The sequence below is a fragment of the Leptidea sinapis genome, chromosome 35, assembly GCF_905404315.1.
Source record: "Leptidea sinapis chromosome 35, ilLepSina1.1, whole genome shotgun sequence".
Taxonomy (NCBI): domain Eukaryota; kingdom Metazoa; phylum Arthropoda; class Insecta; order Lepidoptera; family Pieridae; genus Leptidea; species Leptidea sinapis.
Window position 1 is genome coordinate 6,890,588 of NC_066299.1, and position 13,173 is coordinate 6,903,760.

Consider the following 13,173-nt stretch of genomic DNA (forward strand, 5'->3'; position numbering starts at 1 on the left):
TACGTCTCAAGGTGACGATCGCAATTCTAGTGCCGATCTGAATTTTTGGGGTTCCTTAAGAATCCTGAGTGGCATTGCATTGTAATGGGCAGGGCGTATCAATTACCATCAACTGAACGTCCTACTCGTCTTGTCTCTTATTTTCATAAAAAAAAGTTTATTCACTTTGACTTTGAAAAGAGTTTGGGCCGCGGTACCCGTTAGTCGTCCTCTTACATAAAAACCAGCTGTTTTTAATATTTTACGTAACATACCATCTTGTTAGGTAAGACATGATGATTGTTTTACTATTTACAAGTCATTCTGGTTAGCTACATAGCAGGTAGTACGGTTGAACAATTCCCTTAGCAAGTTTGATCAGTTGGGGTTTCCATGTTATTGGCTAATTCTGTAACGTAATTGCTTCCGTCAATCAAAAAGACTTACACTCGCTTCCTTGCAACATCTTGAACTCTAATTAAAAAATATATTTTCAACCATCTTAATTTCAAAAGCCTTCTAGGATAGAAAACGTCTTCCTGTCATTTTCATACAAGTAACAATAATTGTAACTAACTAATACGTCATCCCATAGATGGATTGTAATTATTTTAAATAATAGTTTAAAAAACTAAAAAACACGCTAAAAAGCACAAAATTAGCCTTGGTATTCGAAAATTTGCTAATATTAGATAAATCGACTTAAGATAATGGATGGATGGATAGATAATTAACATCATACCCTGACTTATCGACGATAAATGAAAATCATATATATTAACAATAATCTTATTTTGCAAATAGAAAAATGGAATAATTTTATCAAATTAATGTATTGTCAGCGGTCCTCTATAAATCTACGCAATCTGACCGTTTAAAGTGGATCAAAATCGCGCCCAAATGAGTCGGTTACAAACAAATATACATACAGGTGAAGTTAATTAAAAGCGTATAAAAATATGAGATTACAATAACTACCCCAAAGATCGTTTATTAAAATGCCAAAATCATGCCATCACTTATTCCTTGTTTTACTTCGTTTTCCATTGAAATAAACTTGAAAAAAAGGTGACAAAAAAAGTTTTTACAATCGTTGTCTGTGAAATCGGTTTACGGACGATAATTTTACGTGATAACGTCACGGACAGTCAAACAGACATGACGAATCTACAAGGGTTCCGTTATTTGCCATTTCTCTACGGAACACTAAAAATGATACTGGCAATTTAATTCGCTCAATTTAACTTGATTTATAGAAACATTATACACAGTATTAAAAGTACTTATAAAACTATTTATTACCTATTTGAATGTGAAAATGACTTTTTCCTTTTAATTAATAATTTTATTGGAGTATTCACTTAGCAAAGTAGGTTTTAAGAAGTAAAAAGTGAACTCTATCAGTGACTGATATTAAACAAATAACATAAGGTTGATCGGTCAGATTAATGCAATATTCATTAATTATTAAAATGATTGTTATCAAAAATGCAAATGGCCTTCTAAAATTCTCTTGACCGAGTTATTTAGATTTTTGCACATTCGAAACGGACGAGGCGTATTGGACACCGATTGTTATACTTTATAACAATCTATAAAGTTTTAAGATTTTTTTTATTGTTTGTTTCTTTCGTATACTGTAAAGTGTAAAGTAGAACCTGTAGATGAAGCTACAAGTGAGAGTTGAACAAAGTATACAAGATTTTATTAACGATACGTCACTCGAACGGTTGGCTCAGTCAGAAGAGAACTCGCACGGAACGCGAGAGAATGCGGGTTGGAGTCCCGCATCGTTCATAAAATTTTGCTTTCAAAATTTTATTTGCACATTGCTTGAACGAAAATTGTGTTATGAATGTCGTTCAGTGGACCTAAATTGATTTTTCCTTTATTACTTCACTAAAAATAAATATTAAATCCTCGAATTAAAAATTATTAAAGTTTTTTTACGAAATATACAGAAAAAAATAGCTAAATAACTCACTAAAACGAATGACCAAATTCATGTTCAAATTCGCATTCGTGGGCAATCGACAACTTGTCGCACCTGCTGCTCAATATTATACTATTCCTATATTTGTTGGTTAGTTTGGTTTCAATAATTTTAATCATAATAATATTATACTACCTCTTCTTCTTTCCTTTACTACAACTAACTGCAAGTTATTGTTGTTACGAGAAGCAAGAATTTCTTATCCTACTAATATTACAAATGTGAAAGTTTGTATGTCTGGATGTATGTTTGATCTTCTTTAACGCAAAATCTACTGAATAGATTTTGATGAAACTTTACAATAATATGGCTTACACACCAGAATAACAAATAGGCTATAATTTATAAAACTATAGTGTGAATTATACAAAATATAAAAGAAGTGTGATTGTTACTAAGGAATACAACTAGCGCCATCTCTTATCAACTAGCAAGGAAAAGATCAATACAATTTATATGGCAAAACAACGTTTGCCGGGTCAGCTAGTTTATAATAATACGATGTGTGTGGTAGATAAATTGACGTTGGAGCAGCTGGAGAGCTGTCTGTCCTCGAAAAACCTAGAAATGGATATTTCGTGATGTAACCGGAAAAAACACTATTATTTTATGAATTATTCAGAGCGTTTGACCGTATAAATCATGATGTTTGTTTAAGTCACCATTTGATAAGGATGAAGAAACTAATGTCTCCGTTTCTAAATTAATTTGAATTGAACATCTGTATATTCAACAAATAGAAGACAGTTTTCAAGCAGTGACAGTATAGACGTATAATTTTGTCTGCAAAACTGCAAAATTTTTTTCAATACTTATAAATACTTCGACTTCAGTAGTAACAATAACACTTCTTACAATCTTAACAATAAGAAGTGTTTACATTTCTAAATTTGGCCAAATCTTCTTTAAAAGTATTATAATATTAAAAGGTAAAAACTAGCTTTTCAAACTGCTAAGTACGTTATACCAGAAACTGCAATTAAATCACCTTATTTAAGTTTTGGCGAGCAGACAACTTCATCTTCGCTTGCAGATAGTTAATATGTATAATGTATATATTATTGTTTTGTTGATAAAGGTTAGTTTACTTACAGCTGATATTTAACAGATCGTTGATTTACAAAAAATATCGACCCGTTCAATAAATGTCAAGCCAGGGATTAAAATTAAAACAACTGTTTAACATGCAAACCAAAACAACTATCTATTCACCACAACAACATAGCATACCAATATTGTTTTTTCACAACATATTATTCATAATTTATACAAGAGATATTTTTAGGATAACTTAACAAGCCTTTTCTTCCTAGAAGTTAAGTTTTTCTATATTTTAGATTTAATGTTGACTCATCATAGTCATATATTACATAATATGATGTTGACACTTGAAACATTTGATAAATTAGTTAGTCCATTGAAATGTTACAATTTAAGGACCGAATATTGCATTTTTTAGAGGACAAAATTTTATTTTTGGGACATAATATGTCAATAGAAGCTTAAACCCAAGTTTGTGGGGTTGCAGCCCTTGTCCCCCGGCCACCATCTTGGAAAACCTTTTTTGCGATATCTCGGAAACTATGCGCCCTACAAAAATTTCGTGAAGACTAAATTTGTAGCAACCGCTTTGCCTACAAATATGTTCAATAACTTTTTGCCCTTAACTTAAAATTAAAGAGTTATAAGCAAAAAAGTGAAAAAAAAAAAACTATTAGAATTTTCTTTTTTGCTTTTTAATATTTTTTTAATACATTTTACAAAAAAAAATAACTAAGACCAATCTTGTAAATGGTCTTTAATGGTAAATTTTTCTTTGTATTTTTTTTTAATTTCCTTAATTTACAACGTGTTACAGTGCTCCAAAGTTGACCGGGTTTGTCAATGCTCATGAGAATCCGCTCAAAACGAAATGTGTAACTTAGTTTTATCATCTTTAGAGACCCTAGGCGCGTTTTTTTACGTGGTTTTCCCAGGCCTACTCCACAGACATCTTGCCGATGAAGTGATCCTCGACAGAATCATATGCTATTGTATTCTACTTTTCTTCGTTGGTCCAGGCTGTGGCTCAGAAAATAATTGAACGTCGAATGTAAAGGTTTGGGAAGGAGTTAAAATTGGAGTCATAGTTGGAAGTTCATCTTCAAATCATTTTCTTCCATTAACTTTTCCATTATGTTGATGAATGAAATTATATTAATACAACCCAATAACAAATAAGATTCTGCTAAAAGCTTTTCAAAACTTGGCACATAAAATTTATAGCTTAGACGTTTTTCACTAATAGTCGGATATTATTGAAACTAATATGTATATCAGATTTGACGACTGATGTAGCCCAGTGGTTAGTGACCCTGTCAGTAGACGATGGTAGTTAGAGGTTCAGGTATCGATTCCCGGTGGGTACAAACATTTGTATGATGATTAAAATGAACATGTAGAGAAACCTGGTTTAACTTGGACCCTTAAACAGAGTGGACACAATGTTTATTTGTATAAATGTATGTTGAAGTAAGCATATCATATTAAATATATCGTCTTGCATCCCATATCCACAGGCTATGCCTAGTTTGGGGCAAGATATTTTCTGTCGAAGTGTGATAATATTATTGTTCTTTCCCTAATCCTTAAACTTAAAATAATAATCGTCCAATTTTTTATTTGGAGAAGGTAGTTTCATCTGCCTCAAGCCAAAATCTACAAAAAAAATCGTTTTTGATCCCGACCACACTGAGGTGCCTATTTTATTTAAATATCACAGGGGTTTTAAAGAAATATGACTCATTAGGTGCAGAGAAAGAGTATAATAAAGAAAGAAGAGATGCATTGCCTTCAATTTAAAAGGATATGACAAAGGTAGACTTTTAAACAGTGAATCTTTATCATCTTAGGATAAGAAACAATTTTGTTCCGGTTCTTGACACGACCACTGTAAGAAGCACCGTTTTGTCGTCTGCATAACAATGAATACCACCGATTTGCATTAAAATTAAAATAATGTATTAAAATTTAAAGAAACAGAGTAGCACATAACATTTATTTACTAATAAACATCATGTTAATAACATTTAAAGCGGAAAGTTACCAAACAATATTAAAAACAAGCTGAACTTGAACATAATAATATTAAAACGTTGTGGAAGGTTTTCTAAAACTAATTTCAATATCTGAGTCATTTAGGACCGGATGAAACTAGAATATTATTTATTTTAATAAATATGCTTGATTTAAGCAATGTGTATCTTTTTTTTTTACGGAAAAGGAGGACAAACGAGCACACCTGGTGTTAAGTGATCACCACCGCCCACATTCTCTTGCAACACCAGAAGAATTACAGGAGTGTTGTTGGCCTTTTAGGACGTGGGAGAAAGCTCCTTGAAAACCGCACTGTGGAGGACCGCCTCATATCCAGGTGGTGGGAATGATATCCTAATTTGTGGCGTGTCGTGCGAAGGTGGAATTCGGCGGTAGGAATCAGTTGAAACAGCTCTTTGGAACACTCCCCGTGATTACTTGGCAAAATTCAATTTAATAATTATATCAATCAATTTAATAATAATATAATTTAATCAAAAATTATATTCAATTCAATCGCTTATTACATGATAAAATACAATCATTGGTATATTTAAGCGACCTGTTTCAATAATTGTTGCATCTCCATATGACTTAGAGATAACTTATAATAAATAAAATCTGGTCTCTTTTTATGAATATGGTTGACGTTATTTTTTTATCCTAAATTGATAACACACTCTAGACATGGTGGTCGTATTAATTGTCATAACTTCTTAACTTATTTGTCGCCATCCCACTCTGTTAGAGGGTTATTTGGGTCGATCGCAAGGCTAACTTTGCGCACGATTTAACGCCTTCCTTGGAGGATATTTTAATATATAGGGCCAATCGGGCCAGAGGCTCATGCGATGGGGAGTGATGAGGCCGATGGACATCCACAACAACAGCTGTCAAGAGATACGTTGCCAGCTTTGAAGGTAAGGCAGGTTTAAGGGACTATGCGAAAGCACAAGATTCGGATTCACAGAGTGGCTGTGCGAGGCAGGAAATTTCTTCCAAAATGCGTGGTTATGGAATGCCAGGCTTTAGTCTATTCTACTTTGTTAATCTTGGTATAATTTTATTATTATTTTGCTGTTACAATGCGTTATAAATATATAAACTTAAGGCAAATGGGGTTCGAATGACATTATGTGGTTTTCATGATCATCAGGTTCATAATGAGGTAGACCCACACATCACCCGTACTGTCACTATCTTCTATAAAACACAGCGTGTTTGTTAAATAAATAATTATTTTAAATAAGTTACTCTACGCTTCAATGTTACTTTAAAAATCAAAACAAACTAGTAAGTTTACAATAGGATGAAGCATTACATGTATTAGATACTATTCATAAGCTCGCTGGCCTCACATTACAAGTAATAGAACAGTAGCGTTACACAGCGGTATCCATGAAATTTATACCTACCTAGGCTAGGGATGTTACATACATAAAAAAATTGACGACGTCGACGGCGTGGCAAAGCCAATTCAACTCAGATAGTGACCAATCTCGGCGGCGTACGGCGTGGCAATCAATAGTCTTGTCTTCCCAAGATTGCTTAGCGGCCGTGCAAATCGTGTGTATGTGTGCGTGCGTCGATTCGGGCGCTCTAGTATGAATATACTGTTCTGTGCTAACTTCTCCCAAACCGCTTTTTTCTCCCGTTTTTATAACTATATCCCAAGTACTGTACTCAATTTTATGCCATGTCATGAATTGGATTTCTCCTTCCTCTAACCTTCCACTTTTACTTTTACTTCCCCTAAAATACCTTCAGGCAACATCATTGGTTCACTTTTTCTTTTCACTTGAAATAAGATAACATAACTAATTGAATTAAGGCATTTATAAAAATATTATTGTTTAAACATAGAACAGAGGACACAGCAAGTTACGCCAAACACTAATATTAGTTTATGTTTGAGTTCCACCACATACGTCACACTAATTACCGATTTTGTTTACAGTCAATCAAAATGGAGTCCACATTTCTAGCCTTTGTCATCGTGTTTGCCTGTTTCGCGTTAATTATACCCGTATACCTAATAATTATGGGCATAGTGTCCGTACTATCTAGTTCCGGCCGAAATGACGAATTGGAAACTGGGGCGCTATTTCCCGAAGCTGAACAAGATTGCAATGATAAGAGCATGCTCATTGTTACCTTTCTTGTTGTGTTATTTTGTGGGTAAGTTATATTTTTACTTTAGTAAGGTTAAGTTGAGAATACAAGAAATAAATTGGACATTTTAAGAATACGCTGGATGAGGGCAGCGCAGGACCGATCACACGTAATGGGCCTTATGCGAAAGCTCATGGTCGCTCAGATGGCAACGGAGAGGGCTATGCTCGGAGATCCTTGGAATGGAAATCTTTGGGGGAGGCTTTTGTCCAGCAGTGGACGTCGCCCGGATGATGATGATGATGAGTCTCGTGATGCACTTGGCGTCTTTTGTGACTTATCCAAGGCGTTCGATTGTGTTGAACATGAAACATTAGTTAGAAAACTTCACCATTACGGTATTAAAAATAAAGCATTGGACTTAATGACATCCTATTTAAATTGTAGAATACAAAAGGTGGACATCAATGGAAAGAGGTCCTCTGGATCAACAATTAAAATGGGGGTTCCACAGGGCTCGATTTTAGGACCTTTTCTATTCCTTATTTATATAAATGATCTCCCTTATATTGCAAAGGATAAATATCAAATTGTGTTGTTTGCTGATGATTAACTTTTTTAACATGATTAACTCATGTTAAAAAATACACCGTTGCATACCTAATTTTGATGTTGTTAACAATGCTTTAACTAAAGTTGTGCATTGGTTTGAAGCTAATAACTTGTTACTTAATACTAATAAAACGAAATGCATTAAATTTACTTTATCTAATGTTAAGCAAGTGTCAATCGATATACAGCTTAAAAACGAGAAATTAGATATAGTTGATACCGCTGTTTTTCTTGGAATAACATTTAACTGTTATCATAAACGAAGAATTCCTAACTTTTTTTTTGCTGACGATAACGTGCCAAATAGCGGCGTTTCTTGGAATTTTCTTAAGTATAAGAAAATTTCAATAAAATATACATTCATCAAAATAAAATATAATATAGCTTATTAAATAAGAAAAATTTCAATATTTTCTATATTCCTATTTTTCAGATAGCTTGATATCCGCTATTATACAGTAAATCTCCAATCTTATATCTTTAAACGAGCAATTCATGTTTATATCTATATAATCTAAGACTCGGAAACGGTTCCAATAATTTTCATAAAATTTAGTGTACATTATATATATTCATAAAATTTACAGACACTTATATATATTTAGGGGATTTCGGGGGCGATAAATCGATCTAGCTTTCAATTTAGAGCTAGGTTTCAATTTAAAAAAAGGTAGTTTTATCTCAGTGTTTTAATGAGAAACAGCTACAATAATGACATTTGAATGCAAAGGTAAATTTGGTCACTATATACAAGACTGTGACTCAGATAGGACATTGGATGATATCCTATTAGGTTTTTTGTTCAAGTTTTGTAAATCCGAGCAAGGCTCGGTTGCCTGGATATTAAATGTTAATAGGAAAACAATGACGGGTTACTAACTCTACGACTATCTCGTTTCTGTAAGGTGAGTGTGTTCCCAATAAAGAATGCTTTCAACGGGAATTGTTCTACAGGTTAGACTTAATATAAAATATATACACTATTAGAGTCAAATACAGTCCTCTACAAATTACAAAAATTTAGTATCGTACCTAGATGTGACATTTACTCCTCCCAATAAATGGCATATTATGACCAAATATAATTTTTTTCCTGCGTTGTCGTTCTGGTTAGCCTCCCAAGCTTTTGAAACGATTTGGAAAAGACTTACTAGTATATAGCTTAAAAGTCGTAACCAAAGTTACTTTCGTATTAAGAATGAATTCGGGTCCCACGCAAAACAGTAAAACTGGATATTGCTTTAAATTTTTCGATTAAATGGTCCATTTATTTAATTTCAAATCCAGATAATTTTATTCAAAATAGGATATGGTTTCACTAATTGAACGTCTAAAATACCACTCTCGTCTTAACTAATATTACACATAGTATATGCGAATGTAAGTGTATATTACCAAGCAAAGTTAAATTTTTGAGGTGCAGGAAAGATCGTAGTGATTTTCTCGTGAAATTTTGAATATTTCCCGAAGATGCATGATTTAAAAAAAACACGTGGACACAGTCGCGGGCGAATTCAGTCCCAAATTATATGAATCACCCTGAAGTTCACGTCATCATATAAATGACAAATATGGAGTGATTGCAAGGCAGAGAGTCAATGCTTACCTAGTCCACGCATTATTTCAGCTAAGAATGACTGTCTGAAATTATTGTATACATCAAACAAACGTGCTAAATTCTAAATATGTTACATACCACAACTAAATAGCGAAACAAAATTATAATGCCTGCCGAATAATATATGCAAAATCGACTGAACACGTATCATTGTATATATTTCATCAACAGTATAAATTATAATTACTTAAAGACTTTTTTCATGTTAATAAAGAGTAAACCTTGTGATTAAAATGCTGAGCTTATTGGTATACATACTGATATTTATAGGTTTACTATAAATAAACGTATTCTAACTTTTACTATCGAAAATATGGTTCTATTAGTAATAAAGTTTAAAGCCCGCTGTGTTTGTTGCGCCCATTCTTCTCAGGCATTCGTTTTGGAATGGGTGGTAGTTTTTTGTCTTTCAATAAGTGATGTTACATCCTATTTTGAATAAAAATATTTGAATTTGAATACTTTGATAACCTATTTAATAATTTCAAATATATGGGTAACTAATTTCAGAACACTTTTAAAAAAATTCTGTTAAAAAATTACTATAACGTTAATCCTGAAAATTGTATTGTAACATAATTTATAATGGTTTTACTCTTTTTACATACTAAATTATAATAAGCTAAAGAATAATTTTTAGTTTATAATAAGATGGAAAAATAAAATATAAAACAAAAATAAATACAATTTAAGGTACTTTAAGCTGTATTTTAATTTGATTTAATCCTTAAAAGGCATAAAAGGCATTTATTTTCTCAAAATTGATTCCTTTAGAATTCTTTTTGATGGCATTTCTTATACTACTAGATACTACTACCGCTTCGGAAACAAATGGCGCTCTGAGAGAGAAGAAACGGCGCAAGAAACTCTCCCAGCATTCTTTTTTTTGCGCTCTTTTCAATAAAAATATACAATATTGTACAGTCATTTCTATCGCTATAAAAAATCACAATCTAGCCCCAGGCTGTCCGATCATTTAGATATTCAGCAGTGGAGTAATAGGATTTACGACAGAGCCATTTTTTTATAAAACATTTAAATTTATTTATAGATAATGCCTGAACAGTGGCTGGAACTTTATTGTAGAAGTGTATACATTTACCCTTAAAGCTATTATGTATCTTATGAAGCCTACTAGAATTAGTTACAAGTAATCCCTTATTTCTAGTGTTATAATAATATAAATCACTATTAAGAGCAAAAAGGTGACGATTTTTGTGAACATATATTAAATTTTCATAAATGTACTGACAATGAACAGTCATAATCTTTATTTCTTTAAATTTTTCTTTGAGAGACTGTCTATAACCAAGCTGATATATAGCACGAACAGATCTCTTTTGCAGTGCAAACACTATATCAATGTCAGCAGCATGACCCCATAGTAATATACCGTACGTCATGATGCTGTGAAAATAACTAAAGTACACTAATCTAGCAGTCGCAACATTTGTGTACTCTCTAAACTTTCTAACTGCATATGCCGCAGAGCTGAGTCTATCTGCTAGATGGGTAATATGTGGACCCCACTGAAGCTTTTTATCTAACGTGATACCCAAGAAGACCGTAGTGTCCACAAGTTCCAATCTCTGGTCATTTATAAGTACGTTGGTTTGTACCTCCGCTGTGTTTGGTGTAATGAATCGTAAACACTTTGTTTTTTTACTGTTTAAGTGCAGATTTTTCGTCTCAAAAAAACGCACTATCTTTGAAAGTGCATTGCTTACCTCGTCATCAATATCCACACGTCGCTTCACTTTAAAAATAAGTGAAGTATCATCAGCAAACAATACAATCTCATGGCTATCATCTACCACAAACGGTAGATCGTTAATATATATATATAAGAAACAAGAAAGGACCGAGAATAGAACCCTGTGGAACACCTATTCCCACAGGTTTACCCGAAGACCGTTTGCCATTTACATCGACTATCTGAACTCTTTCGCTTAAATATGATTTTAACAGATTTAGCGCTCTATTTTTCACTCCATAACGCTTTAGTTTTAGGAGTAAAGTTTCATGGTGGACGCAGTCAAATGCTTTTGACAAATCACAAAAAATGCCCAATGCATCCTGTGACTCTTCCCAGGCGTCAAAGATGTGCTCAATGAGTCTAGAACCCGCATTAATTGTTGATAAGCCCCTAGTGAAACCAAACTGATTTTTGTTCATTAATTTACAAAAATGCATTTGTAGCTGTTGAAGCAAGTTTTTCAAAAATTTTACTAAAAACAGGCAGCACTGAAATAAGTCTGAAATTAGCAGGGTCAAAAGAACTGCCCGATTTAAGCAAAGGTATAACTTTGCTGTATTTCATGAGGTCAGGGAACACACCCTCATCTATGCATTCATTAAATATTATTGCTAATTCAGGTGCTATAATGTCAAGTATGTATTTTACAATATTAGTCGAATGGCCCCATAGGTATTTCTTATTTCAATAAGAGATTATAAATAACGTTCAAATATAATTGGGGAAATAAATCCATGAATCTCGTGTTTAATAGCCTAAACAGTAATCAAAACCATTATATATTTTCGGTCTTTTTGTTTATAAAGAAAGCATGAACTTATTAATTGCCATCATTTGACAACCAAACAATTCTGATAAGGATATAATTTTTCCATGAATACTAGCCGTCTATGCAATAGCTGACAAAATAAGTGACAAAAACGCTTGAGCTTAATAAAGTGTTAGTGAAAATTCTTGAATTCTAAACTTTGTCGGGCTGTCACTTTGAACTGTTAGTAACAGGTTCAATTATTGTTATTCACTTTAATTTTTTTTATATTTTTTTACTAAAAACATAAAACTGTCAGAGCTTAAGAACTAACTAAAAAATCGTTTTTAAAAAAACTTTATATTTCAATAACTGTTAAGTTTCAGATACCATTTATTACTGAATTTAATCCATCAGAATTGACCTAAAGAATAACGTCCTTTAATATTCTGTACGACTTTTCCTTTAACCCTGTTTACATATCACTGTATAAATATGAGGACGAATGTATAATCAGATATTATGTGTATCTATATTCTTTGAAATAGGGGCAAATTAATTTTCTCCTTCCAAAGTCCTACTTGGAAACAAGCGAAAATGTATTAGCACAAAGAGGAACAGACTGATTGTAAAATTAGCTATTTCATTTATTTGTGTCGATCGTTTATAGACATGCCAATTTAGAAGTATAAAATTTTGCAGCACTTTGATATCCGGTATGGCTCTGAGTAATGAACAATCAAGGACGGCAGCGTCCGATACCAGAAATGTGGTAAACTGCGCCTGCGCAGACGTGGCGGCTTGGCTTTCGTCTGCTGCACGAGAATTGCATCAAGGGATAATTCCACCGATCGATATGGTTCTCTATGCTTATAGAGATGATTTAAGAAGTGAGTGTATAATATTAGTATGTTATGTATAAGTGCAATAGCGTACCTATAGCTTAAGATCAATCGTTCGACAATTGGCTTACAAAGCGATAAAATTTCATTGTAATGACAATGAGAGATCTTCTTGAGATTTCACCTCACGTTTATCATCACTTACTGACAGTAATCGGTAGCCCTCTCATCCGTTGGTAATATCTATCAGTAAAATGCCATTGCGCCTGGTAGTAATAAACATTTTTTTAAATACGTGACGTAGTAAATATTAGTGGGCGTACCAAAAACTATTCGACGATCTGGTCAAGATCACCGGAATACTTTGGATGAGGGCAGCGCACGATCGATTATCATGGCGTACTTTTAGGGAGGCCTTTCTTCAACATTGGACGTCTT

The 13,173-nt window shown here is 33.0% G+C and overlaps 2 protein-coding genes across 4 annotated transcripts in view; both read left to right on the forward strand.

Annotated features, from left to right (window-relative positions):
* Positions 1–13,173, forward strand: part of LOC126975257 (cuticle protein 16.5-like) — a 351,637-nt gene that overhangs the window by 247,651 nt on the left and 90,813 nt on the right. The window lies entirely within an intron of this gene.
* The window catches only part of LOC126975192 (prominin-1-A), a 60,754-nt gene that overhangs the window by 20,631 nt on the left and 26,950 nt on the right, over positions 1–13,173 (forward strand). The window contains exons 3-4 of the mRNA XM_050822958.1: positions 7,005–7,225; positions 12,596–12,783. Coding sequence (XP_050678915.1) covers positions 7,005–7,225; positions 12,596–12,783 — 409 coding nt within the window. The remainder of the gene's footprint in view (positions 1–7,004; positions 7,226–12,595; positions 12,784–13,173) is intronic.